Source organism: Spinacia oleracea, chromosome 1 (assembly GCF_020520425.1).
Source record: "Spinacia oleracea cultivar Varoflay chromosome 1, BTI_SOV_V1, whole genome shotgun sequence".
In the NCBI taxonomy this organism is placed as follows: domain Eukaryota; kingdom Viridiplantae; phylum Streptophyta; class Magnoliopsida; order Caryophyllales; family Amaranthaceae; genus Spinacia; species Spinacia oleracea.
Window position 1 is genome coordinate 123112454 of NC_079487.1, and position 15939 is coordinate 123128392.

Sequence of the window (15939 nt, forward strand, 5' to 3'; positions counted from 1 at the left end):
AATTATGAATATTTTTAATATAAGATAGAAACTTTGATACATTGATGTTTTACATTAAGATGAATCTGAAATGTCTAAATAGAAGTAACGTTTACGTAGTACTAGTTTGTATGAGTAGAAATATGCTAATTGAATGGTGTAAAATGTCAAATTATTGCAATTTTTGAGGGGTAGTCAATTTTCATGGGTGTATAATTACCAAAAACAAAAATAAACAAAAGAATGAAAACTGTATTTCGTGTTTGAACATCATAAGAGGTAGACACAAGAGAAACATGAACCCGACACAACACAAAATCAAACCCGCACCTTACAGGAATCAAACGATAAATTTTCATATTATGTAACTTTCACAAAAAAAAAACATATTTAAACCAGTGAACTGGATCAGACATACCCTTAAGACACACAAGCTTAACACACCACAATCGAATTGATTCTGGTGGTTCGAACGGTTTGGATTGGGTCGGGCTCAGTTAATTTGATTCGTTAATACACTTTGTTGTCAAATCAGTTTGATTTTGAACCGATCAAAATCAGATCATGTACTATGTAGATCAAGTGATTTTGGCAGAGATCGGATCTGGTAATTTGGGTCGGGTAATTGAGATAACATCAACCTTCCAAATAAGCCAAAACTTATCGTGCATTCTACATTTCTACGTTGATAATGATATGATGAGCTGATGACTAGACTCACAATAATCCCCATTTTCTAGAAATTCCCGCTTTCTAATTCGTTTTTTTAAACACTAATCAACAACTTATTCCAACTAATTAATAACTCATCCTCTTCAAATTTCCAATTAAACGAACCTCACCGGCAGCTACCACCAGCAACCGCCACAACTCCCACCCTCTCTTTCTCTTGTTCTCCTCAATCATCATTCGCCATTGTTAGGGTTTCCACCTTCAACCTCAATCAAATCCCCCAAATCCTAGGGTTTCGTCGTTATGGATTTAATCGGCGATGCTCTTCGCCAAGCATTCATGCCCAAACACGAGTACCAAAACCTTAGAGACGAAGATAAAGCTTGGATTAAGCTCCAGCGACCGGTTTGTGTGTCAATTGTGTGTATTATCTCTCTTGCGATTGTTGTCTCTACTGCTATTAGCTTGAAGATAGTGTTTCCTGGTGACTCTGGTGATCGGCCTTTTTGCTACGATCTTCGTCTTCAACCTTTGCCAATTAATGCTAGTACTAGTTCGAGTGACTCAGATTCATTTCCTGGTGCTTTTTATCTCACGGATCAAGAAACTGTTGATTACTATTATATGGTGTTGTTCCTTCCTTCGTCGATCTTGTTTTTGGCTTCCGTGGTGTACCTTATTGCAGGTTAGTGAAAATGATAAGTTTGGGCTATTACGCGGCCTAAGTATTTGTGTTTACATGTTGAAATTTTGGTGCTTTTTTCATTTTTGGTTGTTCTCTGTGAGATTGTGACTGCTGGCTCTGTGAAGGTTCTGCATTTTTTTTGAAGCATGATTTGTTGTTGATATTTATGTGTAGACAATGTAAAAACTCTGTACAAACAATTGATGACTACATTATGCTTTGATTGGGTTTATCTTTGTGCAGTTGGGCTTATATGACTTGAGATTTATCATCAGTGGGGAGACTGGGGACAGTTTGTGCATTGAAATTTATCGTGTTATATTCTATATTAGTGATTGTGATTTTATCGTGGTTTGAGATGCTAACTTTTTTTTGGTGAAGAAAGAGTGGAGAATTGGAGATTCTGGTGGCAAGAAAGTTTAAGATTTTGCTCAAGTAAAGCAATGACGGGGGACTAAAGTATTAGTAATTGGTGGAATACCCTAATTGAAGTCTTTTGGTGATTGTGGTTTGATTGAAATTTTTTAGATGCGAGGTTTATTTAGTGATGAAAGGATGGAGATCTTGGTGGCTGGAAAGGTAAAGGTTTTACTCAAGGACAGCAAATACAAGATTATAGCATAAACTATTAGTATGTGACTATCTGGTGGGAAATTGAATTTGAATTACAAAGGGTTTGTTCCCTTAGGAGATTATTGAGTACGCATATTCCATATCCGACATCCCGTTATTGTTTCTGTTATTGCTAAACTGATACCACATACAGTTGCTCAGGAGAAGGCACATAAAAAATGATGTTGTAGTCTGCCAAAATCAAGCTCTTGAGTGATCACTTTCTAATTTATGGGAATATATGTAAAAATCCGTTTCTCTCACCACGTGGTTTTTAATATTTTATGAACATTCACCTCTGTTCAGTGTTTTGCAAAGGGTTATGTTGGATAAATTGGGTTTCATTGGAACCTGGCAATAGGATAGGAGAATGCATAAAGAAGTTATATGCCACAAGAATGCTGCTTGTTTTGCTAGAAATTAAGGAAAAGAAGTTGAAACTCAAACGGATAAAATAAGGCTGACATCTGCTGGAATTACAGATTTACAGCCTTCTTTTATTCGTTTTGTACATTTTTTTTGCGAGGTTTTGGAGATTATTCTGAGAGATGTAAAAGCGATACCAGGTGAAGCATTTTTCATGATCCACTGTATTAGTTTGAGGTGGTTGTAGTGATGATCCTGTAATGGTTTTTGTGAATGTTTTTTTTGAATGGTGAATGTTCCCTTTGTGAGTGTTTTTATGAATGGTGAATGCTTCCACCACTTGTGGTGTTTACTGAAGTTTGGTTTTGTTACTCATTCACAATTTGGATCAAGCCAGTGATGACAAGTCAACTAAGCTAAGTTTTGAATTGAGGGAGTTTGTATATGGTAAGTACTCTTGTTCTTTGTGAAAGAGCAGAGGATTGGAATAAAGAAACTAATGAACTTAAAGTTAATGATCTAAGAGAGAATTTTTGATTGAAATCTATGTTAGATTTGAAATGGAACTCACAAAATATGAATCGTGATTGACCTCTAAAATGTGAACAAATTCTTTTTGGAATGATTTTGAAATATTTTAACATGAAAGAGAGTCATGATGGGTATAGTTCAGATTCTAATGGTGTTTGTGAGTTTAGTAAGAAAAGTTGTGGCTTATGAGTTGGTGTGGCTGGAAATGTCCTCAGAGAGAAGTTTTGCAGTAACTGCGTTCCTCTTTTGGAGTAGATTTTGCTTAATTTGTTTAATTATGTTATTTTTGAGAAAAGAAAGTTTTGCGGCCACTAAGAATTGGAGATTGAATAGGTGGAATCTGGTTCTAGTGTATACTGGTTCTATAGCGTCTGTAATTTTTATTTTCTAGCTGTGAATCAAAAGAAAAGGCCTAAACATTACAATAACTCAGAACTTGCAGCTGCACTGTACAACGATGACATGCTTGTTAACTCCCTTTTGTATACTATCACCCATTAGATCCTTGACTCCTTTACAATGTCTAGCCTTCACAGTGGTTCTTTTTAATAGTTTGTCACTTTTTCGTATGGATGGTGATTATTTTTAGCAAGTATTGATGTTCTTATGGCTAACTGAAATCTTTAAATAATATTGTTGGTTTGTGGATGGAAGTGGGATGTTGATTGGTGCCTACTGTGTTTGTGAAATGGCATATAGAACCAGTTTTAAGGGCTGCATGAAGTTTTTGACTTACTTTTTCTTTTGTTTTGCAAAAATCTTAGTTTGTTGTATATCATAGGCTGCTATTGTAAACTTATTTGGTTAACAAGTTCATATTCCTTCAGCCTCAAATCCCATGAGAATTTTAATTTTCAAGGAACTACTGATAAAAAGACTTTATTAACCACAATAGCATATACCCCCGCTGTTTCCAAATAATAATATAATCGTATTTGCTATGAATTAACATAGCTTGAACACCATTAATGGCAGAAAATAAGGAAGAAGAAGATGATTTGAGTAGTAAGATGGAAATTACATCAAATGGGAATGGCAATTCCACTTCCGAGAGGTGGATTTTCTCCCGATTTAGCTTACTAAGCTAACCCAGATACTCAATCAATATCCAACATCCTCTCCATCTCTCTAATGTGCTCTATATATAGCACTTCTTCCCTAACTAGCTTCTTAACTTATTCCCCAAGTCACCATAACTAACTTATAAAGATACTACATAAAGTGCCACTCTCCCTAGATCGATTCGTAGCAAATCACCCACATCTGATTTGAGGTAATTTTTTAGGGATTTAGCTAAAATACCATAACTATGCTACTCCTTCAAACCACCGCAGTCTTTCTTTGGAATTCTAGGTAAATGTATCATTAAGGGTGGGAAAGTTCAAAAATTAACTTAATAAATTAGAAAGTGTCCTAGTTGAGAATGAGTAAATTAGACATGGTGGCGAATTCTTTTCAGTTGGACTGAGTATTAAATAGTGGGATAAGGATACTTTTTGTATACCATGAAAGAGGGAAGTTAGAATTACTCACCATAATATGCAACTGCTCATATTATATTGAACTTGGTTAAGAACTTGAAATCATAGAAGTGAGTCAACTAAATGATGTATTTTCCCTTCCTTTCACAGAACTTGAAGTTCCATGGCCACTTGTCCTGAAAAAAAGTTTCCATGCCTATTTATGAATTATGGCCAAGCAAACGAAGTATAGATTATAATTGTAGAGGGACACAGCACAAGCAAGGTTCAAGGGGCCTTAAAGTGGTTTGAAGTATGGGAAGTAATCGTTAAATAAATATATCTTTCAACCTTGGTTGTGTTATTTTGTGTTATCTTCAAATAACTCAACTATAATGTATTTTCGCTTTCTTCCATTTATTGTGAAGTCCCCATGGCCACTTAGCTAATATAACACCAAATAACTTACATCACGTTATCCAACCAAACAAAATCTAGGTTATTGTTGAAGATGGAAGCCTGATAAAAGAGGTGCAAGAGGCCTTAACTTCCTCTGAAGCATGAAAACAGCTGTTAATTACATCATCTCTTTCAATCTCGTGGCTGTATGATTTGCACTCGTATTGTAATATGAATTCTTGTCCGAGGACTCTTAACCATGTTTCATCTCATGGGTACTACTCATTAGATCTTACTATGATTCTGCTTGCCTGTTACTTCATATATTTGTCTTTAGTGTCCAGTTCGGTACTTCGGTGACTAATTTTGTTTGTGGTGCAGGTGTTATGGTTGCTTACTCTGCACCTCAAAGGCATGGTTGCTTAAAGGTGGTCGAGAACAACTATTGTGCTTCAAGGAGGGGTATGCTACTTTCTAGTTCGTTCTGATGATATATCATTTGATTCTTCATAATGAATTAACTTGTGAAGGCCAATAACATGAGTAGGGAAAAGTTTGTGGCTTAAAGGGCTTAGTATTCAAGAGGTGACAAACCAGCTTATTCTCAAGTTTTCCAGATCTGCTGTAGTCCCTCTCAATTCTAAGCTCTCTTCGTATTTCTTGGTGAATAGGACTCGACTAGGTATACCCTGGTATCAAAAACAAATGCCTGCTTTATAGGTTAGGAAGTTGTTCACTTTGAGATGTTTATTGCATTCTTATCTAATCTTTAGCAGTCTTGGACTCTTGGGTAATAAAATTATGTGATTGTGAAAAAGTTCCCCCTTTTGAGTTATGTTGTGAAAAGATTTATGTGTCACAAAGTAAGTTTTAGACCTTTGCTGATAACTTACTTTTTGTTTTGTTGGTTGGGAGTAAATGTTCCTTAACTGTAATTTTTATACTTGTACACTCTTCTTAATTTCCAGATTTGCCTTATCAAAGTTTTATATAAAAATGATTATCGTTATGAATGCCCATCAGCCTATGTGATGCTCAAGTATGTAGTATGCATTTCTTAAAAAATGATGTTTAAACTTTATACTCTATTTGCAGGTGGAGTACGCTGTCTAGCCATCCTTAATATGGTGTTTGCCATCATCTTTGGTCTTCTTGCACTTTTTCTGGGTTCTAGTCTTCTGACATTGGGGAGTAGCTGTTCTGTGCCATTGTTTTGGTGCTATGAGGTTGCCTCATGGGGGCTTGTGATTTTATTTGGGGTCACTGCCATATTCCTGAGAAGGAAAGCTGCCACAATTCTGGATGAGGGCAACTTCTCTGGAAGAAATATTGGACTGGAAATGTTGGAAGCAAATCCTTGGGAAGTCACGCCAGATATTGAGAGACGCGTCAATGATGGCTTCAAAACGTGGATGGGCTCTTCCCTCTTATCCTCTGACGAAGAAGAAGAAGAACCCGATGAACAAGGAGAAATGCCACGCACAAGTATCAGTCAAAGCAGACAAAGACTATTGACGTAATATGCTTTTCTGGCATCTTAATTAGTCGAGGATTTTGGCAATATAGGGATTATCTCTGCAGATATACACAGACGGATTCTGATGGTCTGAAATGAAGGTTCTGTTAAAATTGCCTCAGCTGTAATCGGAACTTGGGTTGGACAGTCTCTCTTAAAAGTATAAAATCAACGAAGAGTAGCAGCGTCAAGGGGGGTCTGTACAAAGGGAAAGCACTGTTTATCTGGATTTGGCTACACTGACTTGTGAATTTAAACTAACTGTCGGTCTCCTGCACCGAGATTACTATGGTTTTGGTTTGAGAAAGTTGTAAATTGGTCCTATAACTTTTTAATATAAATCATGTATACGAGTCAAGAGAAAAGTTGATCACATAGAGTTGATAGTTTTATACTGTTGAATGCCACTCTGTTAAGATTTCCTTGATGGATTCATGATTATATAGTTGCAATGATTTTCCAAAGTAATGTTCATGATTCATTGTTGCATTCTTTGCGAAGGTGAAATGGACGAAGGTTCTTGTTGGATTCATGCATGTTCTCCGGTTGTTGAACCAAGTGTATAAGTTGCCAAAGTTACTGTTAGATGATACTAAATGATACCCAACAATCTTTCTGATTCAGTGATTCATAATGCATTTGAATTTGAAACGGCTACCCATCTTTTTCAGGTGGGAAAATCATAAAGAAAGATAATACCATTAATATTTGAAACTGAGATTCTTTACTTGTAAACTCAACTAAAAAGCAAAAAATTAAACAATATTGCTTCTATAACAATCAAATTCACCACAGTAATCTTATCTAGCCTCAATAACTGTATACTTATCGAGTTACCTCATTACTGTGTTACAACCAACCATCTACCACTATGTTTTTTGTTGTTTCCCATCACAACCCAAGAGCCCGATATAATAATGAAGCATCTATCGTGTTACAACGAACCATCTAAGGTGTACCATTAGTCTATTTGTTTTTTCACATCACGACCCAAGAGTCCAAGATACTAATGAAACATATGTACTTTATCTAGCACACTGCACACATGCTCCATAGGGTACGAGGGTGTGTAAAATAACAAACTACTCCGTAAAATTTCAAGCTAAGTTTGACTTAATGAAAAGGAGAGCACTTAAAGCATGATTAACGCTAGTATGAGCTAAGACTTCCACATTAGTTTTTTTTTATTAATTTTTATTTATTTTCAATTTCTCGAATTCTTGCCCACATCCTTTCAGACTTCCTTAATTGCAAGACTTTTGCTCATACTTTTTTCATATTCTCCCACTTAAATAGTAGGTCTTAGGTTAATTTTCAGTAAGATTATTGCTCAAACTAGCGATAATCTTACTCTTAACCCTCAATGTTAATGATTCAATCCTCACTAATGACACTTTAAATGCCAAATTGACTCAAAAATGATTTTGTACTGATAATACTCATTATCTTACTTAAAAAAATAAAAAATAAAATAAGGAATAATTGCTCGAGATCTAAAAAACCCAATTAGTATATAAAATAATTTTTAGAGAAGGTAAAATGAAAAAAAATTGGTGGATTCAAATCAAGGGCAACCCGAATCACACCCCGGGTCAACTTCTCACTCTCATCTGCAGAATCAATCACACTTTATTCACTCTCCTCCCACAAACTAAACCCTAAATTCTTCTTCTCTCCCTTCGCAACTTTCAGAGGAGAGTGAAAACCACACACCCTATTCTCCTTCCCTATCTCTCTCCTTATCCCGCAACAATGGCGGCCACCTACGACCACGACGACCACCACCACAGCAACGCACCTTCCACCCTGTCCTCCACCGACTACGACCCTAACTTTGTCCCTGATTCCGTCAAAACCTTCGTCGTCCTCCTCTACCGCCACATCCGCGAGAAAAATGTCTACGAAATCCACCAGATGTACGAAACCACCTTCCACACCATTAGCGATCGCAAATTCAAGGACACTCCTTGGCCTTCTGTCGACGCTATCGCCCCGTCTGTGGATAACGATCATGTTTTCTGCTTGCTTTACCGCGAAATGTGGTTCCGTCATCTGTACGCGAGGATGCAGCCGACTCTGAAGCAGAGGATTGATAGTTGGGATAATTATTGTAGCCTTTTTCAGGTTGTTCTTCATGGTGTTGTCAATATGCAGCTGCCGAATCAGTGGTTGTGGGATATGGTTGATGAGTTTGTGTATCAGTTTCAGAGTTTTTGTCAGTATAGGGCTAAGATGAAGTCCAAAACTGAGCAGGAGATTGCCTTGCTTCGTCAGTTTGATCAGGTTCAATTTCGGTTCTTTATTTTTTGTTGTAATTTTAATTTGAATGTGGAATTTCAGTATTTGGAACTGTCTCAATTCGATTTCAATTGGGTAGTGTTATGAATGAGAGGAATTGTGGTCCATATGTGGAATTTTCTGCAATTTTGGATGAGAGGAATTGTGTTATGTGATGTTCTTTGTAGGATTTACGAGGGGAAGACTTGTGGAAGGACTTTTATGGGGTCTTATTGAGTAATTTGTCCGCATAGTGGGTAGTTTATAGAGAGAGAGCTGGAGACTTTTACTCTGTTGTGATGATTTTGTGTAGTGTGAGTTTATATGGACGCCTTCTTTTGTTTTGGATTATAGGGGATTTGAGTTATAAAGCTTAGAACTTTTCTTTGGAAGGCGGATAAATTTATTCTTTTATAGATTGTCTGTTTGTTTTAAGTCATAGAAGTGTGTTTAGGTTGCTTGTTAGTGTTTGAGCTGCTTGTTAGTGTTTGAGCTTTTAGAGTTCTGACTTGCTGTAGTTGAAACTTTATGTCAAGTTGCTGGTGTCTTTACTTAAGTAAGTTGAAATTGTCCGAATTCAAGGGTTTGCGTTTTCGGTGTTCTTGTGTTTGGGGTTACTTAGACAAAGATTGTGGATGTTACATGCTCACCAGGTTGTAAAGCTGGGAGCTTTTTATGCATTGTCTACAGTTTCTTGTTTTAAAGAAGGACTTTTTTTGGGGGGCAAATAATAAGATTTTTGTTTTTATAATATTGTGATGGGTTGTTAAGAAGTTAAAGAGACTCTCAAGAGCTAGTGGCTTGACAGAGTACACATATATATTATTGTTACAATGTGTTCTGAATTTTAAAGATTTTGGAAGTAGGACATCAGAATTGGAACTACGAATTTGGGTGGATGGGGGATTTTGCATTCTTAAGTTGGAGGTTGATGTCAATTCTTTGAAACCTGGAACTGGTAGAAATCAGATTTTGCGGGCGGATTGGCTTAGGTCTAGATATTCATAAATATCCCCTCATCATTTGAGGAGCTTGGGTTCCTGATTGTTTTCTTATACTTTCATTTTTTGTGAAGACTTTGGGTTCTCCTTATATTTCCCACTTATTAGGATGTGCAACATTTTCTAGAGTTTTCCTTATACTCGCATTGCTGTTGGATTTGTTTGAGGAGGGTTGAGGTTTAGGAAATTCAAATTTTGGAGTTTGAACTTTACTTCTAATTATGATATTTCGTCTTTTTGTCCAGTGTACTTTTTTTAGAATTATGGTAGTGTGTCTATACAGCTTTCTGTTGTGTCATTTTGTAGTTGAGATTTTAAAGAATTGACGTATAGGCTCTGGAATCATATCATATTGATGGTTACCCTTCCCCCATGTTTGGGTTGTCTGAGGAAACTTAATTGAGATTGTATAGGGAATGGTTGCTGAATTCATGCTGCTTGTAGTTGTTCAAATTTGCTACTGGGAGCTGTGAGTGCCTTCGTGGGAAGAATGTCTTATTATTTTCTGTTTTGGAACTCTTAATTCGTGGGACTTGGGTGTTAAGGTTTGGCACTTAATATGATATGTACTTTTGGGCTACTTCTGGATAGTAATTTTTGTGCCGGACTTTACCTAAGATGGGTTTTTTAAGCGTTCTTACAAAATCTCTTGGTGTGGCCATCATATGTTGGAGTTTTGTTGCTCATGATTTTATACTCTTGTTCTGTTTGTGGATTAGATTTTTTTCAGTTTGCAGTTAGTTAGTCTGGGGTTGTTGATTGTTTTGCTTTTGTGTAATTGAGGAATCAAGATCCATATTTTTCTGTAATTAGGCTTGGGACAAGGGAATAGATCATTATTCTTTATTTGCTGCCCAGTTCAGCACTTAGCTTAAACTTTAGTCGGGACTGCATTGTGATTCACATAGACTTTAACCTAGAATGTTTGCATTTTGGGTTGTCACTTTTGGTTCACGAGGAGATTTAGTAGTTCTTTGATTTGCTTGACATCATTTGTGTTTCTCATAGTTTTGCTGATTTGAGTATCATGCTTGCTTGAGAAGCCGCTTCGTTGTTGGATCCCACACTTCATAAATAAGCTGGCTTTTTGAAAGTGTACTTATATCCTGTTTTTTCCTTATTATGATTGATTTGTTTGAATGTGATTGTTAATTTGTTAGTTTCTTCCTTGCCATTCTCTTCCTTGTTACAGAAAAGTGCTATTTTTTCGCTGATAAAGTTCCTGTTAACTGGAGACATGGTTCTTTAATAAAACCAAAAGAGTGACTTTGCATGATCAGTTTCTAGTTGTATGGAAGTGTACATTTTAGTTAGTGACTTCCTAGAGTGGATGGAGTTCGAGATTTTGAATTTTCACTGTTTCTTACTTCCAGATTTTTATTTTGCAACGGGTTTAATGTGGTTTTGGAGTTGCTTATGAATACACACTCCGAGTCATTGACAATGCCTTAAATTTGGGACAAGCTGACAGGAAGTTTTCCAATGGATTGATTATGGTTTGGGTTAACCTAGAATTTTCCCTTGTCATTTGAGGAGCTGGTAATCTTAAAATTTTTAATACTCCCTGTGTTGCTGGTTGATTACATACAGTGTATAAAAAGGCGCAAGGCGATAGGGGGTCCTGGTGCCTAGGTGCAAGGCGCAGGCATAAGGCGCGCGCCTCATCTAAGTGAGGCGCATATTAATAAAAATTAAATAATCAGCACATAAAGATAAATCAGTAAAAAAAATTGAAACAGTTTATTTTATAAAAAAAATTAAATAATCAGTACATAAAGATAAATTAGTTTATTTTAGTCCATAATAAAAGATCTTTATGAATCAAAAGATAAATGATAGAGAAAGAGAAGTAGAAGATAAAGATAAGATTTGATGAGAAAGAAAAGAGGTAGAAGATAATTATAAGATCTGAAGAGAGAGAAAGAGAGTGTACCTGGGTGGCTGGGCAGCAAGGTTTCTTCAAGGAGTGATGATGATGATGATGCTAGGGCCGGCTGAAGACAATTATGCTTTCTTCTTCTTTTTTCTTTTCTTTTTGGACTCTTCCCCGGTGCATTATAAGGACTATCAAAATTCCATCTAAAATAGAAAAAAAAGCAGAAAAAGACATTTTAAAACAAATTTGATTCAGGCGCACAAAGGCGTCGCCTTAGCGTCTTATGCAGCTCTTTCTCGCCTCATTCAAATCGCCTCGCCTAGGATAACTTAGGCAACACAGCTGTGCGCATTGAGCCTTATCACCTAGGAAGGCGCGCCTTTTTATACACTGATTACATATCAATTGTGTTTCATCGATATTATAGTGTTGTTGATACACTTGTGTTATTGCGTTATTCCATTCTGCATGTTGGGTGGGAGGTGTCGGAGGGTTTGGAGTTAGTATGCTTTCATGTCACACATGCATGTGAATAATACTGTTTGACTCAAATATGCTTTCATGTCACACGTGCATGTTGTTGATACACTTTTATTCCATTCTGCATGCTGGCTGGGAGGTATTGGAGGGTTTGGACTTTGGAGTTAGTATGCTTTCATGTCACACATGCATGTAAATAATATTGTTTGACTCAAGTATGCCCTTTGGACAATTTAGGCGATTTAGTATCAAGGACCTTTGATTTTTTAAATTGCAAGTCTTTTTAGCCAAAGTTCGGATGACTATCTTGAAGTTTGATCTAGCATTTGTTATAAAGGTAAACTTGTTAATGGAGATAAGGAATTATTTTGAATAGTTTCGGTGGTGGTTGTCGAAGTTGGGTTTTGCATTGTTTGATTTTCTTGAGCTGTCCATCGATTTGAGATATTCTTCCACGTTTCTTTGAGACTGGATCACTTGAACTGAAGCTGCAACAAACTAGGTGAAGCCTGGTCAGATAGGCTCATTGTTGTTGCTGGAGGGACTTGAATTATAGAACTCGTGGAACTATTCCCCCAGTCTCTGCTGTTTTACTATTGGTTATGTTATTGTCCTTCTTGTCCCTTGGTAGTTTTTTATTAGTTTTACTGATCTACAATGAAAAAATTGTTTTTATTTCCGCCTGTCACTAATTTCTTGTATACATATGCTTTGAAGTTGAAATCTTCTTTGATTGTTTGTAATTTGTCTGTTCCAGGCTTGGAGTGTATATGGTGTTCTCAACTATCTGCAAGCACTTGTTGACAAGTCAATGATCATTGATATTTTGGAGCGGGAGAAAGAGGGTCTTGAACAATTTACTGCAGATGATGGCTATGATTATAATGGTGGAAGTAATGTTTTGCGGGTATTGGGGTACTTCAGCATGGTGGGATTGCTTAGGGTTCACTGTTTGTTGGGGGATTACCACACTGGATTGAAGTGCATGCGTCCAATTGATATTAGTCAGCATGGTGTGTATACCACGGTAATTGGAAGCCACATCACCACTATTTATCATTATGGTTTTGCCAATCTTATGTTACGAAGGTAAGTTTGTTCCTTTCTCTGATACATTTTAACTGAATTTATGAATGTTTTATAAATCTATTGAGACTTATTCTTGGCAGATATGTTGTGGCCATTCGTGAATTCAATAAAATTCTATTGTATATCTACAAGACCAAACAATATCACCAGAAATCTCCACAATATGAGCAAATACTGAAGAAAAATGAGCAGATGTACGCTTTGTTGGCAATTTGTCTTTCTTTGTGCCCCCAGACAAAGCTTGTTGAGGAAACTGTAAACTCTCAGCTTAGGGAGAAGTATGGTGAGAAGATGAGTAGGATGCAAAGATATGATGACGAGGCATTTGCTCTCTATGATGAGCTTTTCTCATATGCATGTCCCAAGTTCATTACTCCATCTCCCCCAAACTACGATGAGCCTCTTGTCAATTACAATCAGGTTGGTTAAATGCTAGAGTTATTTTCATATATTTGATATGTTGCATCTCTTTACTTCATATAGTGCAACTATTTTGATTGGACAGTGTTCTTGTTGAAGTGTGTGTACTGCAATGTGTGGTAAGAGAGAAGGTAGGTATCAGTCTCTTCTGCTGGCTTGTTCGGAACTACGGACTAAATGTTTATCTTGTTGGCTGCTTAATCAACAAAAACAGTGATTGGAATTAGTAGCTTCAACCTAGGCATTTTCTTTCAAATAATTGATGGTCCTTCCCCACTCAGGATTGTTCTAATTTTCTATAAATGAAAGTGGATTTCATGTCGATTGTCAATCTATCGTACACTTGGGTTAGGTGCACGCCGTGCATCAAAGGGTGATTTTTTACTCATTTTAAAAATGCTTGTCATTTAGAGATTCAAGTTTATTTTTAAAGTTAATGGCAATTAATCAAATTCTAGAAACAGATTTTTCAGAACTCGTCTGTTGACCTTGGCCCATTGTTTACCGTTATTCAGCTTATGGTTAAGTGTAGCATAGTAAAACCCCTTCCTCTTTTTTGTCCTCTGCAACTTCATAGTGGCTGTTCCATTTTAGACCTTGATTAATTTGGACTATGTTGTTGGTTTGTTGCATGTCCATAATTTCTGTTGCCTGAGCAATGGCTTGTGCGTAGTGTGCATACAACCTTTGTTAATAATAGTTGCTGTTTCTATCTCATCTTTGTGCACTGTGTATTGGTTGCTGTTAATGCGGGGTTATATATATGATATTGTCCAATGCAGGATGCTTACAGACTTCAACTGAAGCTTTTCCTTTATGAAGTGAAGCAACAACAATTACTTTACGGTGTTCGCACCTTTTTGAAGGTGTATTCTACCATATCTCTTGGGAAACTTTCTACATACATGGAAGTAGATGAAGCTACATTGAGGTTAGACTTTATAAATGTTTTATTACTGTCACTCATGATTGGAGATTTCTAAACCTGCTTGCGCAACTTATTCCCTGCATGTCAGGACAATCTTGATGACATACAAGCACAAGACACATACCGTTGATGCTGACGGCAAGATCATATCCAATGCTGACATCGACTTCTATATTGATGATGTAAGTTTATTCTAGTATCATTCGGGGGATAATATCTCTGCATGCAGTACTCTCTTCTGTTTCTTATGCATAAAATTGGGAAGGGCTTGCTTCATGTGGTGGAGGTTTTGGGTTTCAAGTGTTCAAATTTGGAAACAAGTATTTAGGATTGATTTATTCTTACTTTTGATATCATTAAAATACCAAAACATTTTGTTACATCAATTATTATTATGTTTCTGTTGTAATTCTTGGTAAGACTTCAGGAAATTGGTTTGCTGTTATTTCAGGATATGGTTCATATTATAGAATCGAAAACACCCAAGCGATATGGTGATTACTTCATGCGCCAAATTGCAAAGGTGAATTTTACTTGCAGTAGCTTTTAAATTATTGTCCTTAATTACTGTCCTTATTGGTATGTAAATTTCTTGATAGAGGCTGATAAAATGATTTTATCTTCTGCAGCTCGAAGGCGTGATGAATGACATGGATAGGATAAAGTTGGAGTAGGTCACAGTTTTGTTTATTTGTAGAACTTACTTTCTTCCCTTTTCCTTTTGCTCGTATTTTGTGATGGTAACAATGTACCTTTTTTTGGATGCATTCTTTTCTCCTTCCCCAGTTTCGGAATCTAGTTAGATGGAAATTTGGCTTTCTTGAGATGGAATCTATATTTTAGAAGTATAAGGGGAGATAATTCTGATTACGAGCAATTTTGATTTATTTGTAGTACTGCCTTGGTGAAATGCTTTTCTTTTGAATGCGTACATTTTGCATGAACTTGTCTGGTCAAAACATGCCACGTAGTATAGTATACTACATTGGTGTATTTTTTTTTTTTTTATGCATAGCACACCCGGTTCATTGGAGCTTAACTCAGGTTACATCCGGATCTGATTTGTGTCACACACCTTGGTTGTGGTGGGTGAGTCTGCCAACAGAGGCTTGAACCCGAAAACCTCCCTTAAGCGGCTTCAAGTTGCTTACTACTTGAGCAAACTCTATGTTGGTATACTACATTGGTGTGTTAGAGTGCTTGAAAGGTTCATGAACAAAGAATATCGTGGACATCAAATTTTGCTGACGTATTAGACTAAGACTTGCCGTGCGTTATACAAGATGATAGGGGAGAGGAGTTAAACCAAACATAACATGAGCAATTTGTAAATAAAGAATAATAAGATACACAAATACACTTTTTTTAACATAAAACGGAGACAATTTTATTATTTAGGACTCAAGTCCATCATTAAGTTTGTTACAAAAGGGGTGACACCAAAAACATACAACCCATCTATACACAAAATAAACTTGTTTATCCATGAAAGTTCGCAAAATAATAGGTATTGTCTCCATGCTACTCCAGCCAAAACGTGAAAAACCGCAAAATATAGTTATTTTATCCAAACTGAAGAGCTTCAACTTCCAACTATCTTCATTCCTTCCTGGTGGAGACTTCAGTCTCCTTATTAACATCAGCACTG

At 36.5% G+C, this 15939-nt stretch overlaps 2 protein-coding genes across 2 annotated transcripts; both read left to right on the plus strand.

The window, feature by feature from the left end:
- Positions 1 to 687: 687 nt before the first annotated feature.
- Positions 688 to 6709, plus strand: LOC110775159 (uncharacterized). Its single transcript, XM_021979767.2, has 3 exons — positions 688 to 1336; positions 5086 to 5166; positions 5800 to 6709. The coding sequence occupies exons 1-3, from the start codon at positions 955 to 957 to the stop codon at positions 6222 to 6224; spliced, it is 888 nt and encodes a 295-aa protein (XP_021835459.1). The 5' UTR covers positions 688 to 954; the 3' UTR covers positions 6225 to 6709.
- A 1142-nt stretch (positions 6710 to 7851) lies between these two features.
- On the plus strand, positions 7852 to 15222 carry LOC110775153 (uncharacterized). The gene is made up of 7 exons (XM_021979760.2): positions 7852 to 8503; positions 12612 to 12943; positions 13024 to 13363; positions 14146 to 14294; positions 14380 to 14473; positions 14743 to 14814; positions 14921 to 15222. Exons 1-7 carry the CDS (start codon positions 7973 to 7975, stop codon positions 14963 to 14965), a joined length of 1563 nt encoding a protein of 520 aa, XP_021835452.1. The 5' UTR covers positions 7852 to 7972; the 3' UTR covers positions 14966 to 15222.
- Positions 15223 to 15939: the final 717 nt, after the last annotated feature.

What these genes read in the sequence shown, in the direction of transcription:
- LOC110775159 (XM_021979767.2), top strand. Translation starts at nt 955, where the DNA reads ATGGATTTAATCGGCGATGCTCTTCGCCAAGCATTCATGCCCAAACAC. An exon ending in CGTGGTGTACCTTATTGCAG is followed by an intron (nt 1,337 to 5,085) that starts GTTAGTGAAAAT and finishes TTTGTGGTGCAG; the next exon opens with GTGTTATGGTTGCTTACTCT. An exon ending in CTATTGTGCTTCAAGGAGGG is followed by an intron (nt 5,167 to 5,799) that starts GTATGCTACTTT and finishes CTCTATTTGCAG; the next exon opens with GTGGAGTACGCTGTCTAGCC.
- LOC110775153 (XM_021979760.2), top strand. Translation starts at nt 7,973, where the DNA reads ATGGCGGCCACCTACGACCACGACGACCACCACCACAGCAACGCACCT. An exon ending in TGCTTCGTCAGTTTGATCAG is followed by an intron (nt 8,504 to 12,611) that starts GTTCAATTTCGG and finishes TGTCTGTTCCAG; the next exon opens with GCTTGGAGTGTATATGGTGT. An exon ending in GCCAATCTTATGTTACGAAG is followed by an intron (nt 12,944 to 13,023) that starts GTAAGTTTGTTC and finishes TATTCTTGGCAG; the next exon opens with ATATGTTGTGGCCATTCGTG.